General features: G+C 28.8%; 1 protein-coding gene across 4 annotated transcripts in view; it reads right to left on the reverse strand.

Moving 5' to 3' along the window:
* Positions 1-12,560, reverse strand: part of LOC142328592 (AP-3 complex subunit delta-1-like) — a 130,616-nt gene extending 118,056 nt beyond the window's left edge. For all 4 annotated transcript variants that reach the window (XM_075372370.1, XM_075372369.1, XM_075372366.1 and 1 more), the window contains exon 1: positions 12,205-12,560. In XM_075372370.1, coding sequence (XP_075228485.1) covers positions 12,205-12,300 — 96 coding nt within the window. In that variant the 5' untranslated portion in view covers positions 12,301-12,560. The remainder of the gene's footprint in view (positions 1-12,204) is intronic.
* Between the last annotated feature and the right edge of the window lie 9,637 nt (positions 12,561-22,197).

Below are 22,197 nucleotides of genomic sequence, written 5' to 3' on the forward strand. Positions count from 1 at the left end.
ATAATAATAAGACGAAAACTAAAAGATATCTACAATCCAAGACCACGTGATTACACATTAGGTTATGCGGAATACAATGCTGCCAACCACACGTCACTAAATATCTCCGTTGGCGCGTAATTAAAAATGTTCGGTTATTTTTGTTCGGAACAGACCTCGTATATAAGGTAGACAATGGATTGGTTGAAACGGGCCGGTGAAATTGTTATCACGATCTCCCGACCTCACGCCATCAGATTTTTATCTATGGGGTTGGATGAAATCAATTGTTTATTAAAAACGGTCAATCCTGAGTTATAAGGCCAAAAAAATGCGACAAACATACATACATGTTCTCAAACATACATGGTCTAGATGAACTCGGTGGACTTTAAAACGTAAAGATTTATTTAAAAAAAACCCGATACCCATTTTTGACATGATCATCATACTTTCCCCTTTAATATAGATATTCTAACTACAATCGCCGGTAAATTACAAAGAATAACATGACCAGAAAAAGAAATTAAAGCAATTACAAGTTGTTCACATTGAACTACACAGTTTAAATTATTTCAACAATTCCCTATCATACACGGGCAGTAAATTAAACAAACATTATTAAAAAATACTTTTAATCAGTAATCTATCCAAATGTTTAATATCTTTCCTAAAAAAAAAACTAGGTCACTAAGATAAATATACAATAACTATATTTCATAAATGAATATAATCATTATTTACTAAAATGAATGCCGATCAATTAAAATTTATTTCATAAAATAGAATTCGTTATTATAAAAAAAAAACCTGCGGCAATGTTAAGTAAAAGTATAATCATAATAATAAATAAACATGTATATGAGTAGACTACTGTCATAATGGTATAATAAATACAAATTGAAAAGATTTTTTAACTTTCAGCTCAAAATACTCCTACACCTAAATAACATTTCTTTATTACTTTATAAAATGTCTATATACTCCACACCAATGTGTAAGAATTACATAGGTCATTCAAAAGGTTACTCGACACAGCTGACATATTAACAAAGAAATTAATTTATAGGTCAACATATTACACTGTCAACTAGAATTAGTAATGAAAGCTTTTACTTTTACAAGCAGATGTGGTAGTAAAGTGCATTACACTGTTTTATTTAATTATATCTGACACTGAGTGCTGCAATCATTAGCATTTACAGTTCCTATATAATTATGATTTTTCTGTACCAGTATCTGTAGTACGAACAGTTCACGAAAATTATATATACACATATAACTAGATATTAATTCTTAATCAAACTGAAACATTTGTAAGCATAATTTATAATTGTAATTTATTTAAGCCTTAAGCAGATCTTGTATTGATAGCTATTTTTAAAGCATATTCAATAAGTTTAACTATTAAATATATTTATCCTTGTATTTAAACGTGCAAATTAAAAAAAAAAATTACCAACAGGAAAGCAAATTTGATACACTGTTCTATTTATTCTTTTTTTCTATAATGAATCTTGGGCTAATAAATAATAAGAATATTATTTAACATTTGAAAAACAACTCTCAGTCAAAAAAAATATATATTTCTTGCAAAAAATTGTATATCATTATTTCTGAATTCATTCCAGCTCATTCATTAAATCAGGTCATACCAATACATATAATCTCAAATAAAAAAAGAAAGGAACATTATGTAATACACGCACATAAAAAAAAAGGTGTATAGAGCCCTTCACAACGCATAGCTCATCTAGTAATCCCTGTCCACTTTCGACTGCTTTCTTACATTACTTCCTAAGTAATGATAAAATTTATGAAATTTAACTTAAGTCAATATTTATTTGCCAACCACTTCAAATACCCTAAAATCTATCAACATAGGCAATAACTTTGATATTTAGCAAACGCATAAAAAATAAAAAACTACATGTTAATATACTGGAACATTATGAAATATATAAACATATGAAAACACGTAAATAAATACCCAGATACTTTATGACCACTTATCGGCCTAATATAAAAAACACACCTAGCATAATAAGTGAATCACCAATAACTGAAGATGATAAAGAAGACACCTGAAAATGTTTTGAAGTAACTTTTTTAAAAATATTTTGTTTTGCATTAGTGTTTGATGTGTCATAACAAAAGTTTGTATTTTTAAATCGGTCTATGCAGCATTGATTTTGAACAAGTCAATAGCCTACTTTAAAAAGAATTAAAAGCATCTTAATTTTTATAAAGAACTTGTATGAAAGTTCCTCGTAACTAATATGGCTTTTGAATAATTATTTTGAAATGCTTTCGGTTACAAAAAAGGGGAAAAAAATACATACAAACATACAATTTTACTTTTTTGGCTGTACAGTATATTTCATACAGTATTACTACATACGGGAAAGTATCGTAACCAAATTTCCACGGGGTAAAATTTTCCACTTGGGAGATTTTTGTAGATCTTGAGTATTCAATTCATGACTCCTTCTCGCCAAAAACACAATTTTAGCATTATATTTTCCACATGATGGAAGAATATATCTACAATTGTATGTCAGCCTGATCGCTTGGTATCTCCAGACTGGACGAACTGATTTAGATGAAATTTGGCACAATGATTTCTGTTCATGGAGACAATAATGCCATTTGGTCACATCAGTCAAGGGGTTGGGGAGACATATATGTTACAGGTCCTGCATTTCAAAGTTTTACTCAAAGATAAGTAAATTTTTTTGCATAATTTATATCCCTTAAGTCGCTAAGATACTTTCTAATTGTGTTTGGTCTTATTCACATCCCCCATAAAGCAGTGGGGTAAAACTTTTTCCGCCTCAATTTTCTTTTTTTGTTTCTGGTCTGAAAGTCACATTCTTGTACTTAGGTGATTAATATGTCACTTTGGTTGCATATCTTAACTTCATTCAGGAATGGGGGATAATTTTTTAGATCTTTCTCATCAGTTGTTGTTTAGCTAGGTTTCATCAAAATGAATTAACCGATTTTTAAGAAACTTTGTAAAATGACTTCTTTATGGTCACTGATATCATTTAATCTTGGTAGAGATGGGATGGGAAGAAATGGATATCATATCTCAAAATTCTACCCGAAAAATATATAAGATAATTTTTTATATAATTCTTTACTTGCATACTTATGTATTTTAATATTCCACTTAACACCTCACAGAAAATCGAACACGATAGTATACTTACCTCACGGGTCACCATCAGATGTGGGAGCAGAGTGCCCATGACCTCATCATACCCAGGTGATCCCCACACATGCAGGGAATCCCCTAGGCTCTTAGCCATGTGCCTGTCTGCTCCCGCACCCTCCAACAACCCCTTCTTCTATCCCTGTGAGACTCCTCCCAGATGTACAGCTCCTCCATGATCTTCCTAGCAACCTTGCTAAGCCGTCCAGTTTTCCGCGCTTTCCAACATCATCTGCTGCAGTCCCTCTGAGAGGAACATTTCCCCTTTATATATGGTGTCCAATATTTCCCTCCTCGCATCCTCAAATCGGGGACAGTGAAAGAATACGTGATATGATTTCTCTTCCTTGTCTACACACATTGGTCAACTAGCAGAGTGATCTAGCTTAAACCTAAAAAGGTATTCTCTGAACCCCCCATGGCCCACTAGGAACTGTGTGAGACAGTAATCCAGTGAGCCATGGGCCCTCCACTACATGTCCATCGACCTCTATCATTAGTGTTCTACTGCATCTGCCATTCTCGTCTCATTTCTTCCATAATGGAGCTAGCCGCTCTCGTTTTATCCACAGGTGTTGATGCCTTTTGCTCTTTAATCTTCTTCCTGTAAGTCATTTCCAGATCGACAGATAATATTCCTGCCAACACTTCGACTGCCTCTCAAGAAACCGTGTGATATGCAGCTGTAATACAGAGGCAGCTCCTTCTGTGTACTGATTACAGAGCACCCTCCACATGCCGTATCTAATGACCCTTTCCCATATCTCGGCACTGTAAAGTAATGTGGAGTATATCACTCCAGACACCAGCCTCCTCCTCTGCTGCCTTGGTCCCCCACAGTTCAGCAGTAATCTGGCAACCAGATGCAAGACCTTTTCAGCCTTCAGCAGGCCTCCAAGACGTGAGTGCTGAAACGCATCCTGGCACCTGCCATATTCCAAGATATTTTATCGCAGTCCTTGAAACTATCCTGTGGCCCTCAAGCAGAATCATCAATGTTGGCCTTTGCTTGGTTGTTGTAGTCACAACAACCTCAGTCTTATCTTGAGCAATAGTTAACCCGACTCTGGCCATCCAGGTTCTGATTGTTGTGTAAGAGCCTTGAATCTGAGCAATGGACTCTCTCAGGGTACTCAACTCCACCACGAGCAGTACTCAATACTGGAGTACTACAGTATAGGCACAAATCAGTAATATATTTGTTTTAATCCTATTTAATTTTATTTTATCATAATTGACGCCATATTTTTATTTATGTAACTTTTAATTTCAATAATTTTAATTAATATTAATTTTTAACACTTTTTATATTTCTTTTTAAAATATTATAATTTTGAAAAATTTTTAATATTTTAATCTTATATATTATATATTTTAATTATCATTTTGAGTTTAATATATAATTTGGTAATAAACATTTTATAAAGAAGAATTACAACTGAGGATGTAGGTCTACTGTAGAAATTATGAAAAAGTAAGGCGAGTATCATTTTACTTTACTTAATTCTGTACTTGGGTGGATCAGTTGAATTATACATATACTATATATATATATATATATATATATATATATAAAATTGTGAAATTATATATAGTACCTATTATAATGCACCACGTAAAATTACTATGTTTTTCAAACAAATATCAGTAATGTGTCTTTTAGAATGACATTAACTATCTGAAATATGATTAAGTTATTTATATATTTTTAGAAGCAATACTAAATCAGTGTTAATTTCACATGATTACTCCCACTAAATTGTTAAATACAATGCTTATTGATAATAATTGTTTTGTTTGTTTAAATGAAATATAACTTTTAAAATAATATTATTTTAGTGACTCAGCTTTTAAATAACAAACCAATAAAATTTTATTCGATTTTGTATGTTAGAAAAAAAAAATTTCAATTCATAAAAATGAGATTAATGTCACACCCACATATCAGTTGTTAGAATAAATCTACGAAAATTATAGAAAACAAAGATTTATTAAATCATTTTTAAGCTACTTTTACTCAAAATAAATGATTGACAGTTTTCCTTTTGTTATTACCATAAAATGCAAACATTTTATTGTGAAAACAATTTTTATAGAGTGAAGTTATCAATTTGTTTTATAAACAGTATTAGATAATATAAGATAATGAATGTGGATTACCAAATATGTTGAGGAAGTAACACAAGCAACAAATTAGATTACTCACAAAATATAAAAATTGTTTGTATAAAGCAAAATTCAATTTGTTAAAACAGTTTCTAAATAAATGTAACGCTAATCACACGAATAGAATTCTTACTTATAACAATATTATTTTTATATCACGAAAACGCTAAGTTTGACAATGTTTTAAATATCTATTGTGCTTACATACATACCTGTCTGAAGTATGATACTACCTCCTGAACTCAAAAATAATCATTTAAGATAAAAAAAATAGCTTTTCTGATCACTGTTTAGTGCCCAAAAATATTAATCAAGTAAATTGAAATTTAGATAACTAAAACTTTTAACTTATCCAGCGTTTATATTCATATTTATGAATGTTTGAACTTTGATTAAAAAATCAGTCACTCATTCTTAAAAAAAACAAAAAAAAACAATATCTACCTCAATCAAACCAGACATAGAACTGTTTTCATGTAACTCCACGCTATAGTTTGGTTTATAAAAATGCCTTATTTTGCTTCTATAGAAATTTTTAATAAAGTACCAAACCACTTAAAAAAAATCGTATCTTATTTAAAATCCAATTAAAAGATTTCCTGTTACAAAAATAATATTACACTGCAGATGGATTTTTAAATAATATTAATACTAATGCAACTCTGATCAAGTAATTTTATCATGGTTCCTCCTATTGATACAGCCATCCAAATACCCACTCCTGACATGATCTATAAAATGCATTATTACGTGTAGATCAGAATAAAAGATTTATTAGTAAACACACACAAAACTCAATAGCAATGTATAATCTACAATACCCAGTTTTCATAGAAAATTTTTATTACCTTAAATCTATAATCAATTTGTAATGAAATAAATTAAGATGATTTAGTGAATATTTTTTCCTTTCACATGTATTAATTTTTAAAATATATTTTGTATCAGTTTGTACTGATTTTTACTAATTTTTCAACAGAACATACAATGTATGCATCACAGAAATTTTAAATACTTTAGAAAAATTTTAGAATTCACTTTTAAAATTTAACAAAAAAGCTATTACAACAAACTGACTATAAAGATAAGAATGTAGAAATTATTATTACATATAACATGAACAGAAATGAAACATAAGCAATGAAAATTCCCATAAGAATCCCGGTATTGTAAAACCATTTAACTCTGTTGTAAATAAAAGTACGTCAATTTTTAAGTTAAATCAATTTTTTTCTCTTTTAACTTAGTTAAAACTGTATAACTTTTTAATTTTTCAAACCTAAGTTTTCAAATTCTAGTACTATAACTCTAGAATAAAATTAAAACTCTGGAAACATGAAAATGTCTCTTCACCACTATGATAATATAATTTTATGGATAAATTGTCGCGGATAGATTTCTTGGCAGAATCAAAGGAAATACTACAGTTCATGAAGATATTATTATAAGAATGCATAAGAAGTTCAGAATGAAGCTAAACATATGAAAAACAAAGTTATGATAATTGTCAACAAACAGATTCCATTAATAGGTCTTTATCATTAGAACCAAAGACTAAAAAAAAGATTTGATAATTTGGTAAATTTGGAGATTAAAAATGGAGGCCAAACAGAGAAAGTAAAATTCAGAATATCTGTCAAAGGAAAGGATTACTGACAGCAAGAAGAATGCTAATAAAACTAAAGAAGTCATTTGCCAAATGTTCTAGGAAAGCATATTGTAAAGATTAGAATTATACATGGTCAAAAAGAAGGCAGATAAGTAAACTCAGATAATTTTGAAATATCAAAGAAAAATCAGATATAGTAAGTAATAGGGGAAAGCAAGAAATGACAAGGAAAATAAATATTAACAAAAATACTTGAAACAATCTTTACTGAGCACAATAGCAATGGTAAAAATGAAACAAATTTAACAATTTTGTCAAAAAAATTATAGAAAAACACTGCAAAACTAATAAAGAAAGCATCACTTTGAGTCACAATTAACCGGGTCAGAATCCATGTGACAATAACTGAAACATCAGAATCAATAAAATGAAAATGAAGTTACAAGATATAACTGTACACTAAATTTTTATTAATAAATGTAACACAAACATGCATGTCACAAGCAGTAGGTAGAGATGTAAATGAGTAATATTCAAAAAAAAAAAAAAAATAGTAGAGGAAAAATGAACACCAAAACATGATTTTATGAAAATTACTCTTATACTTTTAATAGGAGTAATTTTATTTATATAACAGCAAAAAATATTTATTCAACTAAAATGCCAGTAAAAGATCAAACAATTACAGTGAAATTTTATGTAATATGTTCTTATATACCCTAATATGTTCAGATCATTATCGCAGCTTATTTTTATTCTAAACACTTAATTTAAACATAGCATTACTTCTTCACAAAATAATTTTCAACCAAATATGTCTACTTGATTACTGCTTAATACAAGTTAGGCCATAAATTGATGATCAGTTATATACAGATTATAATTGCTATGGGTCACTGCTATGGTTAATTAACATGGGACCACTTGTTTTTTGTTAAAATATGTTACTGTTGTTGCGCAGTTCTATAACTTAACATGTAGTATAATCTATTCTGATGTTTAATTACATCATAGGTTAATTTAGGTTAATTTTTAGCCAAACCGTATTTACGCCTGAAATTATCTCAACGAACAAGTCACCTGCCTCATTCTGTCACCACTGGAACTCTACTAGTACTTCAGATGATGCCTAACAACACCACAGTGTTCTTATTTTGCCATTTGGTGCTCCCTCATAGCCTCTCAATTGTCTATGTTATGTGTTCCATTTTGTGGATCAACAAACTTGAACCTATGGTTTTCACTTTCAAATGATGGAAGGAATCCAGCCTCATATAGTGTTGCAGTGCAATACAATCACCAGGAGTCTGAGTTAATAGTCATCCCATGTTTTACACTACATCTTTTTTTTTGTTAATGTTGGGAGGACCTGTCCAAAAATGACTCCCTTTTTTTTTTCACAAAAAAAACCCCAAAATTCACTGACCTCCCCTGATAGCTAACCTCTGTGAAGTACAACTTCACTCTGCTTAATTTCAAGCAGAACTTACATTGGTAGAAGAAACATAATATAGCCAATAAATACTAGATTGGCTTTTAAACAGAACATAACAAAAATCATTCTAATAAAGAACAAGTGGCTCCCTGTTAATTAATAAGTAACTTGCAACAGAAATAAGTAACAGTAATTAACATTAATAAGTAACTAGTTTTGTACCAATTTTACTTTACAGATCACAGCTTCATTACTAAATTTATTCCCAAATGTAAAGGAGTTAACTATACTTTAAAGGAAAATCTTAAATATGTTTTTAAGAGCTTTACAAGTTGCTTACTACTTTTAAATTAAATTACTTTTGCTATAATTCCTATATTCTAGGTTCATTTTAATCTTGCATAAATGAATTTAATTATTTTTCTTAATTACTTTAACACTGCAGGAATAAAATTCTATATGTTAAAATATACAATTATTTATATTCTACGAGTCGGAGCGTGGAATGTTAGAAGCTTGAAAAAGGTTGGTAGGCTAGAAAATTTAAAAAGGGAAATGGGTAGGATGAAGGTGGATATAGTAGGAATTAGTGAGGTTCGGTGGGAAGAGGAAGGCGACTTTTGGTCAGGTAATTTTAGAGTAATTAACTCAGCGTCAAATAATGGGCAGGCAGGAGTAGGTTTCGTGATGAACAAGAAGATAGGGAGGAGAGTGCAGTATTTCAAGACGCATAGCGATAGAATCATTGTAATAAGGATAAAATCAAAACCTAAACCGACAACGATTGTTAACGTCTATATGTCTACAAGCGCCCATGATGATGATGAGGTAGAGTGTATATACGAAGAGATTGATGAAACAATTAAACACGTAAAAGGAGATGAAAATTTAATAATAGTTGGAGATTGGAATGCAAGCATTGGAAAAGGCAAGGAAGGAAATATAGTGGGTGAATACGAGCTGGGCAAAAGGAATGAAAGAGGGGACCGACTTATAGAGTTTTGCACGAAATATAATTTAGTAATTGCCAACACCCAATTTAAAAATCATAAGAGAAGAATATACACTTGGAAAAAGCCAGGCGATACTGCAAGGTATCAGGTAGATTATATCATGGTTAAGCAAAGATTTAGAAATCAACTCATTGACTGCAAAACTTACCCTGGAGCAAACATTGATAGCAACCATAATTTGGTGATAATGAAATGTAGATTGGGGTTTAAAAACCTGAAGAAAAGGTGTCAGATGAATCGGTGGAATTTAGAGAAGCTTGAGGAAGAAGAGGTAAAGAAGATTTTTGAGGAGGACATCGCAAGAGGTCTGAGTAAAAAAGATAAGGTAGAAAATGTTGAAGAAGAATGGGAGAATGTAAAAAAGGAAATTCTTAAATCAGCAGAAGCAAACTTAGGTGGAATAAAGAGAACTGGTAGAAAACCTTGGGTTTCAGACGATATATTGCAGCTGATGGATGAACGTAGAAAATATAAGAATGCTAGTGATGAAGAAAGTAAAAGGAACTATCGGCAATTAAGAAATGCTATAAACAGGAAGTGCAAACTGGCGAAAGAAGAGTGGATTAAAGAAAAGTGTTCAGAAGTGGAAACAGAAATGAACATTGGTAAAATAGACGGAGCATACAGGAAAGTTAAGGAAAATTTCGGGGTACATAAATTAAAATCTAATAATGTGTTAAACAAAGATGGTACACCAATATATAATACGAATGGTAAAGTCGGTAGATGGGTGGAATATATTGAAGAGTTATACGGAGGAAATGAATTAGAAAATGGTGTTATAGAGGAAGAAGAGGAAGTTGAGGAGGATGAAATGGGAGAAACAATACTGAGATCTGAATTTAAGAGAGCATTAAAAGATTTAAATGGCAGAAAGGCTCCTGGAATAGACGGAATACCTGTAGAATTACTGTGCAGTGCAGGTGAGGAAGCGATTGATAGATTATACAAACTGGTGTGTAATATTTATGAAAAAGGGGAATTTCCGTCAGACTTCAAAAAAAGGCATCCTGGAATAGTCGCTTTAATATTGGAAGGACAGGTAGAAGGAAAAAATTGTGTAGGCAGGCCACGTTTGGAATATGTAAAACAAATTGTTAGGGATGTAGGATGTAGAGGGTATACTGAAATGAAACGACTAGCACTAGATAGGGAATCGTGGAGAGCTGCATCAAACCAGTCAAATGACTTAAGACAAAAAAAAATTCAATTATTATAAAACTCTATTTGGCAGATAAGCCTGTAAAACTTTATAATAAATAAATAATTAAACTAAAAGAGCTATACGCAACATTTTCATTTTAAATTTTCAAATTCTATAACTTAGCTACCTAACTTAGAAATACGGGCTATGACCTTAGAATAAGTTAGTTTCTAATTATTACTCATGGGTTTATTAAAACAAAAACTAAGAGTTGAGAGCATAAATTGTAAAAAATAGATGAATTCTTATCCTAACAAGATTGTTCTACCATTTGCTACAACTTTTGTTGAATAACATAAGAGGACATAAAGGCTTCTATCTCTACCTGCTGAATATCAATTTTTTTATTTTAAGAGGCAATACTTAGCTTTACTTTTCAATCCAAAACAATGAATCATTGTCCCATTGGTATTTTTAAAAACTGCATATTACATTTAAATATGCTACTAATACAAACTTAAAATTATTATCTGCAAATAAAAATGATTAATTTATTAAATAAATTTAAAATACACATTCTGAAACTTTTGTAACTACAGAAATAAACTGAAATTTCACCCAATAAACATCATCAAATTTAATATATTTATCTTTATATAGGCCTACAGCTAAGAAAAAAATTATAAATGGTACAAATTGTCAACAAACTAAAGAATATATGGGAAAAGACACATCCGCAAAGAGAAAGGGAGAAAAAAGAAAATTAGTTAGGGTAATATCATTTACTGCAAATAGATAAAATCTTCACTTTTAATAACTATTGTTAATTAGTCTGGTAACAAAAAAATCTTCAAAAACGCAGTTCAATAGATTTTTATTCTTTAATAACAAAAATGCATCAGTAAAACAAAAATATGTAACTTAATACAGAAAAAGTACAATTACAAATTTCTTACTAAACAAGAATAATCATGTGAAAAAGTGTGACTGCTGTTTTTATCAGGTGAAATCAATCAAACATTGAGGGATATTGTTAGCTTTAATCATAATAAGCATTACTCATTTAAGATATCATCTGACCATAAAACAACCTCTACAATTTTGCACATATAACCTAAAATAAAGCATGTTATATTTGTTTTCTTTTTCTTAACTTAACCTAGAGAACTTCAATATAACAAAATTAATTACAAAAACAAAGATGAACCCTTACATCTTGTTGCTACATCTCGTAGCGCAATATTAGTGAGTAGGTTAGATGTTATGTAAGAAAATTTGACGAAAACATAAATGATATGACACGAAAGATACAAAGAGCAAAATTGAATGTACAAGAAAAAGGTAATACGGATTTCAATTAAATCCTAACTTTCTCAGAAAATATAAAAAAAACACCAAATCGTGTTTCAGATGTTAAGAAAAAAATATTTTATTGTGATGAAATTACGTTATAATTCAAGAAACTAAACGAAAATAAGTTTGCGCCCCGAGTTAAAGGAGATTACTGTACTAAATTCGTTCTTGAAAACAAATTAGTAAATTTAATAAACTAAGCAGATACATGTCTAACAAAATTATGTATTCCTAACTCAACTAAGAGAAATGAAACTACCTTAAACATACTTTCATTTCGAAACTTACCTCATTGTCTTTATTATTTCGGATCCCTCGCACTAAATCTGTTAAATTTTTATCAAACATTCGTTCCAAGTTACCTCTAACCTTTTTCAAAGCCATAACAGATGTCAAATATCACAAAGTAACCGCACACTTTAAAAAAACACCGAAAACAAGAAAACACCCTCAACGATATCACTTTACACAAAATTCAAAAATATCAATCATTTCATTGTACAAATAATTATAAAACTTATTTAGAAAACAACAAAGATTATTACATTTTCCTATCGGTATTGTAATCACTGAACTCCAAATTCCGAACTCAGAAATTAAGACTGATGTCAACACCCTCTTCTGGCCTTTTTCGTGTACACCGGATACAGCTGTTTTGCTGACGTTAACATCAGCTGACATCCTGTAAGTAAAATTTAAAAATCCCGTACTACTAAACTTAATTATTAAAAAAATAAACTTTTATTCTTATAAAATCTAGAAATACTTTCAAAAAACTACTTGTATCCAGTTGAAATATATGCCACGGTGTAGTATATTTGCATGAGTATAACCAGCTTAAAAATGAAAGTTCATCGGTAATTTATAGTTATAAAACTATGAGAGCCCAGTGGTTATTAAAACATTCAAGAAAATGTTTCCTTCATTAAAATAAAATGAAATGATAAAACATTTTTATTTTGATGTTTTGTGAGCAATGTCTGAAGCTAAGACTACATATTCTGGATTACAATCCATTAAAAAAATAATGATCTAATCTAATGATCAGACATTGTGAGCAATGTCTGAACCTAAGACTACATATTCTGGATTACAATCCATTAAAAAAATAATGATCTAATCCTAAGAAAAATATATTTCTGACAAACTATTGCAATTATTAATAAATTATCTAAAGTAAAATTCGTCATAATTATTATTTTTTATATCTTTGACCACTCATTAATTAAATAATAAAAAAATTGTAGAATCAATATGGTTCAATTATGACTTCCAGAATGTAATTTACATCATTACATTATATGTTCAAATGTTTTGTTAACAGTTTTATAAAAATTGAGTATCAAAACTACATATTATATTTTCTTCAGAATTCTTAACAGCCATTCATTAAGATTAACTGTTTCCATTATGGAATGGTTTGTTTCCATTACAAAAATTGGATTTATACAAATTCAAATGTATATCATTACTTTCTAAATTATTATTTCTTTCTTCTAAGACAAAAATGGATTGATGAAATAGTTATACCAAGATTTATTGTTACTTATACATAATAAATTTATATTTGTATAATCTAACAAATTTACACAACATAACTATTTATAAACTGTTATAAAACTACTATTTAAAATACAACTATTTATAAAAATTAATTGTCATTCACTTATTCACGTATTAATTACTTTTTTAAATGTTTCCTCTGTATTGAGCAGTTTCATAGAGATTTTTATTTTGTAGCATATATAAATTTTGACTTAAAAATATAATTAAAAAATTAATATATAGAGGTATTTTTAATATTTTAGTCACTTGCACACAATTAACTGTTCTGCTACTATTAAAATTAAAAATCTATGGCAGATAATAGAACTTGATATTACAATCACAGATTACTTGTGTTCCGACCATAGGTGATCATTTACCATTTTGTTTCATTGGTGTTCAAACCTTCTAGCTAATACATTGCTTTTACATTGAAAGAATATAAATATTGTCAATATTTTTTATTTTTTAATAATTATAATTCTGCCATACTCTCTCTCATCATTATCTTAATTGTGGAGAGATGGAACTTGCACTACAATTAATAAATGAAACTCTTAATAATACATTGAATTGTAAGCTGTAACACTACTGAAAGTGACCAGCATATTATTTTTTAATTGGAATAATGTTTTTTATATGTTTAATAATTTGCTTTTTTTAATGGTAATTGCTGTGCATAAATATTGTTCACATGTCATAAGAATGTTTGTTGTTGAAATTGAACAAAATATCACATGCAATTTGTTATGATTTAAAAAGTTGTCAGCAATACACATATATTGTATAGATCTTCTCATTTAATAGCTGCTTTTTTAAATACTGAATCATAAACAATAACTGAATAAATAGTTTATTTTGACCAGGAAATAATAATTATGTTAATAACATTATTATTATATGCATTATAGAGACATAATATAGATTATGTCTTGTGATAGATAAAAAAGGAATTGCCCCACCAATTTTCCCAGCATGGATCAAGGGAAAAAATGGTAAAAATTTAATCAGAGCAGCATGACAAAATACACAAATACTTATAAAATTAAAAAAAATTATACTCCAAGTTTATATTTATAATTTACTATATAAACATAAATAATGTGCTAAGCTAAATATATGAAGGTATTTAATATAAAAATAACCTCAAAATAATTTATAATTCAGAAGGCATTAATGAAAATTATTTGATCACATATATACACATACACTTTGAACTGGACAAAGAAAATTAGAGTTTTTTTAAATTTTTAATTGTCATTATTACTTTCCCTACTATAATAAAATAAGCTGATATTACAAAAACAGGAAAATATATAGACTGGAAAAAAATCTAAAAAAAGTGATCTTTTTTAAGTTTTGTGTCTTGAAACATTTAAAAAAATATCAAGAAAAAAAATTTATTTAAAGAAATTGAAAATAAACCACTAAGATAATTAACCCAGCAGTATGATAATTTTTTTTTTTACTTCCTCCGCTAAATGTAATCAAAATTATTAATAATATATAATAATAGTAAATTGATAAAAATAAATTAATAGCAATAAGAATTATCACCTTGCATTATGGTGCACAAGCATACTGCTGGGTTAATTGTTTACAATAACTCAATTGTTTGTCAACGGAAACTTGGTACATTCTTTCCCCCTTTGGGGGGCAAAAATTGGGAAAGGGAATGGGAGTGTTTTGACTGAAATAAAATTTAAAATCCTTACAGGGGCACTTTAGCAAACACATTTTCCTACAAAAATGAAAATGTTTTTTATCAAGATCACAGATTACTAAAAATTTTTATTTAATATTCACTCCTCCCCAAAAAATGACTATTTTTTTCATTTTTTAGATTATATCTTGCTTTAGAAAAGGAATCCAATATAAGTTATTTAGATATATTTTCTACATCAATAGGCCTTGCCAATCCCACTCCAATGGTAAAGTATTTTACATAATGATTTGAATATACCAAATGAATGAACACCAGTTATACTCAGTATTACTTCAGAGGATGAATGAGGATAATATGTATGTATGTAAATAAAGTGTAGTCTTGTACAGTCTCCATTCCTGATCATTCAGGTCGACCATTCCTGAGATGATGTATGGTTAATTGAAACCCAACCACCAAAAAAAAACACTGGTATTACTGTTCAAATAATACTTCAGAGGATGAATGAGGATATGTATGAGTGTAAATGAAGTGTAGTCTTGTACAGTCTCAGTTCAATCAGTCCTAAGATGTGTAGTTAATTGAAACCCAACCACCACCAGAGAACACCGGTATCCATGATCTAGTATTCAAATCCATGTAAAAATAACTGACTTTACTAGGACTTGAACACTGAAACTCTCAACTTCCAAATCAGCTGATTTGGGAAGGTGCATTCACCAATAGACCAACCAGGTGGGTCCAATTAAGTTTTTACTGAAAACAAATAAGTACACTCTCCATGCTTTGATGGGCTTACTTTATCTATCTATATTGTTTAGTTGTGTAAAACACATTATATTTTACAGTTTTAAAAAAATATATAATTAACAATAATTCTGAAGTTTTTATTGATCTAAAATATAATTCAATGCTTGACAAATGACTAACCATGAGTTCATTTTACTTTCTTGGCACAATGGCTGCTATAGCAATAATGGAAAACTATAGATTATATTTTTTTTTAAGTTTGTACCTTAAGAAGATATTTAAAAAAACACTTAGCAAAAAAAAATTGATTTAAATAAATTGTAAATAATCTAAAAAAAAAATTTAATCCAATGCTGCTCAAGTCCAAAAAATGTATTTATGTTGGATGTTTGTGCACGTACATGCATACATAGTCTGTATGTATGTTGGCCTGTATTTGGGTTTACAACTCTGGATCTTGTTGACCAATTTTCTTCAAGCTTAATAGACAGATACTACCTTTTAGGGGGGGGGGGGGGAGAGAATATATTACATTTTTGCAAAAATTGAAAAAGGGATGTGGGTGTTTTGGTCAAAATAAGATTTTACATTTTTACTGGGGCACTTTAGCAAAAACATATTCCAACCAAAATTGAAGTTTTTTTTTATAAAGATCACAAATTACTAAAAATCTTTATTTAATATTCATCCCTTCCCAAAAAAATGACTATATTTTTCCTTTTTTGGTTAAATTTTGCTTTAGAAAAGAAATCAATGGAAGGTTTTTTTAGATATATTTTCTACAATAATAGGTCTTCAATCCATTATTAATTTTTTTTGCCAATCTCACTCCATTGGTCTGCAATAATAAAAAGTATTTTTTTTAATTAAAAAAAAAAATTATTTAACTTTATATCAATCTAGCAAGTTACTATTGAATTTAAAGTGCAAAAATCTTAATTTGTTGGTAACTCTTACTCTTTAGTATCTCTTGAAAAAAAAATTAGACATAAATTTTCATCCCTTCCTAGAAAATTCCAACTTAGGATTATGGCTGTATATGTTTATTCTTTAAACAATTTTAAATATTCTTTTTTAAAATTTATTATTACTATTTAGGGATTTTTTTCTTAAAAATTAATTGTACACAAATGTTTCTCCTTGGGTATGGAAGCCTCCAAAATGAATAAAAAAATTTATTTTGAAATTTCAAACATTTAATGCTCAATATGTATTTTGTTTAACGATAAAAATAAAGTCACTAAATAACTTAATACCCTGATAGGATATCTAATAACTTAGTCCCCGATAGGAGAGCTCCCAAATTTATTTCAATTTTAAGTATTTAAATACAATTTTAGTGAATATTTTAATCATTAATCAAAAAAATTTGGTTATCCCCAATTTTTTTTGTTTGTTAAAAAAGTCAAAAGTTATTTTGAAAAATATTTTTCAAAAAAAAAGTAATTTTATATTCAACAATTTTTTTTAATCAACATTAAAGTTTATTATCATACACATTTTTTGATATGTCAATGAAGAAATAACTAAAGGTAGCTAAAATTTTTTGATATTCATAAAACATTTTTTCATTCAATATTTTATACAAATGTCGTACTTTTTATTCATCATAACTTTCCTCTTCCGGTTTATACTTTTTAAAAAAAGTATAGACATCATAAAGGCCACAGCAAAAAATCCATAATTATAAGCATTGATTTGGCTTTAAACTTTATGGTACTGTTTTCATACTTCTACTTTACAATTTGGATATAAATTTGAAATCGATTTTCATAAGGCAGAATTGATTCAAACTGTCAAATAAATCAAGTATTTCACCATCATAATATGTACTTATCTAATGCTGCAGTAAATTGTTTTCTATGACCTTTATGTTATCAAATTCTAGTATGATTTGGATATTTGTAGGGGAGACTGGTTTTAAATGACAGGGAGACTGAATAAAACATATTTCTTGAGGTAAACACTTCATAAACTTTTTTTTAAATATTTTGAAATAACGATGTAATAGTACAATTAGTATTGTAACAGTACAAAAATATGACTAAATAATTGAATTAAAAGTTTCTCAAAAATGCAAAATGCTGGCTTTTTTTTTATTAAGATATGTCTATATTTAAACTTTTTTCATGATGTTTATGACCATCTTATTGCAAGTAGAGAAAAAAATTAATGAAAAGTTTACAGCTAAATGAATAAAAATGATAGAGTATGATTGATTAGTCACTTGTGACTGAGATATTGTATGGATATGATGCAGTTAAAATATAGATACATTTTTACTTCTTTGTATGAAGTACAAGGAAGTATTACAATCGTGAAAAATTCCAGTTTTCAGATTTCAAAAGAAATATCCATTTTGACTAGTTTTGGTGTGATGTCTGTATGTACATATGTATCTCGCATAACTCAAAAATGATTGGCCGTAGAATTTTGAAATTTTGGATTTAGGACCGTTGTAACATCTAGTTGGGCACCTCCCCTTTTGATTGCAATTGACTGGAACAAAAGTGTCCAAAAAAGCCCAAAATCCAAAACATTTGGATTTTGGACTACTGCAGTAATAAGCCCTCATTGAGAGCTTTTCAACTATATATCCTAAGCGATACTTATTTTCATTGGTTCCAGAGTTACAGCCAAATCAAATTTTAATTACTATTTGGATCTCACAAGGAGAAGGCACATCGGTTCGATCAGACTTCATCTCCTTTTTTTTTAACTTTTTGTTTAATTTAAATATATTGACTTATTAATAATTATTAACCTGTGATTGTAAAAAAATGACAATAAATAATAATTCAATAACAAAAAAACAAAAAAAAAAATGAAAAAAAATCATTTTTTCATTTGTTCCAGAGCTATAGCCCAATAAAATTTTAATTAATGTAGTATTTGGATCTTACAAAAGGAAGGCACATTGGTTAGAATCTGACTTTATTTCCTTTTTTTTATTTAAATATATTGATTTATTAATAATTATTAACCTCTGATTGTACAAGATTTTTACAATAAATAATAATTCAATAATAATAAAAAAAAATATTAAAAAAAATTTAATAAAAAATATGAATGTATAAAAAATATATGTAATTTAATAGGCATACAAGGAAATCATGTGGTGTCCATATCAGATTTTTAGATTACATAATGTGGTGGATGTTGATTTTTTTTTTTTGTCAATCAGGTAAAAATAATCTGAGGGCTTTAACAATGCATTAGTAACAAAATTAATTGTGTGAATAGATGTCACTAAAAATTCTGATTGTCTGAAGCATAGAAATTTCTTACAAACACACTAATGTATTCAAGAGTTTTACAAACTTTTAAAGCTATAGCCCAAGACACAGTTTGTGAGGGATCATATTAACAGTACACTTTAAAAAATGTATTAAATATGAATTTTTTTCTTGTTTAACCTCCGGGATCACCATTAGGTATTGCTTCAGAGGATATGATGAACAATTTTGTGCATGTGCGAAATGCCACGCCTGACTGGGATTCCAACCCGGGACCTCCAGATGAAAGGCCGAGACACTACCACTCGTGTCACGGAGGCCTGCATTAAATATGAATTTAGGTAATATGAACTTCACATTATTTTCTACACATATATATACATGTAAAAAATATTTACCATCCCTTCTAATTAGAAACATTTTGAAATATCATTATCAGAGACCAGATTATATGCAACAAAAAAGTTGAAATATGCAACTTTAAATAATAAAAAGAAAATTAATCTTTAATTTTTTTATTTCAAAATCAGCATATAATTAGTGAGTATAATATATTGATAAATTCAATAATTAATCATTTTTTAACATTTTGTCACTTTTGTAAATGTCACTGTTCCAAATGTTTGGTAGTAGAATTGTGTTTTCGATCACTCAAAATATTTTTATAAGTGGAAAAGGATCGTTACACATCCACTGAGGTAACTGCAGTATTTGAATTTGGGTGTTATGTTAGCACTTACTGTTTCTGGTATAAGTTCATCCATCCCATTAATAAAACTATCAGTTTGACATAAAGGTTCAAAGCCTGGGTTTTTGTTCATAATGTTTTCAAATCTTTCTTTTGTCAGTTGAAATCCAAATAATACTATCCTTGAGTTCATTGTGTATTTCTTCCAGAACATGTAGGTAAATTGTTGGTATGTAATTTTTAAGTAGTGTTGATTCATCTTATTTTGATGAATAGATGAATGTTGATTCATCAATTTTGATTCAAGCAATATTTTCGCAGAAAATCTTTGAAGGTAGGATTTGTAAGTTTGTGAAGAGGAATATTACTTGTAAGCAATGCTTCACATAAATCCACACTAAAGTGGTTTTTTTGTTTACCTTTGGAAGTGAAATCACTGCTACTTGCCACTGTAATAAGTTGCTGTCGTGGGCCTTTCTTTTGCAACCTGTGATATGAAGACTTGTCTTGACATGCTGGTCTATTTGAAACTTTTTTGTACACAAAATATTTTTCTCGCAAACTCGACAATATAAAACATTTTCGTCATATGTAAATGTTCCAAGATAGTAAGCTATCCACAGAGACATTTTTTTCAGGAGACATGGTACACATTAAACTTTGCAGAAATAAATGAGAAACTAAACTGATGAAAAGAATGCATCAACAATAATATGTGTAATTTAATTGCCTAGTGAGAGGAGTGTTGCAGTAGGTGTGGACAACACAGAACGGTATCGTTCGTTCTTGTCTCGCATGAGTCTGTGTTTTACTTAGCCTCATAATAATATTATCCTACCAAAACAATAGACACATGGTGGCTAGGTGTGCTCTAAGAACTATGCAGCTAACAGGTTTGGCCAGCTACAACTTAAGATTTCATTTATTAACTAGGTATTCTACCGAAAAATATTGTAAATATAGTGAAAATACGCATCATCACTAGATTTTAAGGAAAACATGCAAAACCAGTTAGAATGGACTAAATATGCAAATGCATATAATCCAGTTTGTAATCATAGTGAGATGGAAAAGAATCAACTTTTTTTTAGAAATAAATGGAAAGCGACATCAAATATTTTGTATATTTTTAGATCTAATAGCCCTGTAAATCACAACCTGCATACTGCGTATGTGTCACCTGTATACATCACAACATATGCATCACCTAATCCTGGAAGTACAGAAGAATATGAGAATAAATATTTAACATGTTTATTTATAAATATAAGTTGAAAGATTAAAAAAAGGTCTAATTAAAATCTTTTCATAGTAATTCTAATAATTTTTTTAAATTATCTTCATTTGTCGCTACTCAAAAACAGACATCATAATGTGTCACTGATTTTGTACAATATGTAAGAATTCCAGTTATAAGCCTAATCTGTTACATTTGAGCTTGAAAATAAAGGCATAAGGTACATATTTACAACATCATGTTGGTCTTACATGGTAAAAAAACATGTCTAACACAAAAAAAAATTCAGTATTAAGCAGCACAAAAATGGTTACAACTCCATTATATAATATAATTGATCCTTTAAAAACTCAAGTTATATTACAGCAAGCTAATGCAACATAAACATGGAGTTGAGGTAAAATACTATAAAGTAATTAAGAGATCAAAATATATGTTATTTTAAGGAATAATATATAAGTATACCATAAGGATAATATATTAAACTCATATATAATTAATACTCATCAAAGATTGGGAAACTCAGATGATCTTGTTACCTACAATAACTTTTCATGGTACACTATCTCCTGTTCTATTAGCAATCCCAATCAACTTCAGACAACCTCAGATAAAATTATTCCACATCTATATGCTAACAATTTAAACTTTCAGTAATAAGTAATAATAATTAGGTAAATGGAAGTACTAGGAAGGGTTAATTACGTAATTGTATTTATTTTAGTATTCTTTTTAATTACGATTAAGATATTAAAAATGTTATTTCAAGCCTTTAGTTTCGAGTTTTTTAGTACATCTACTTAATTTAAAATAGTTTCTTCTGGGTTTTAGTTTTTGCCTAATCTCTACTCACATTTTTCATGTGTCTTCTACTTATTATCATAAGCTTCTCAGAGTATTATCAGGTTATTAGTAATATTTTCTTTTGCATGTTTTGTCACTTTAACTACAAACTTTATTTTCATGTTTCTGATTTGAGCGCAACAACAACTTTAAAACTGTTCTTGGAAATAAAAACTATTTGATATACCCAAGACTTTTTTTTTACATAAACTGACATTACTTAACAAAAACAACATAGCTGACAACCTTAAAAGAACCACAATTAAAAAGTAATAGTGTTAGTAGATATTTATTTTATTATTAAAATAAATATGAA

This window comes from Lycorma delicatula, chromosome 8 (genome assembly GCF_047948215.1).
Source record: "Lycorma delicatula isolate Av1 chromosome 8, ASM4794821v1, whole genome shotgun sequence".
NCBI classification, from domain to species: Eukaryota; Metazoa; Arthropoda; class Insecta; order Hemiptera; family Fulgoridae; genus Lycorma; species Lycorma delicatula.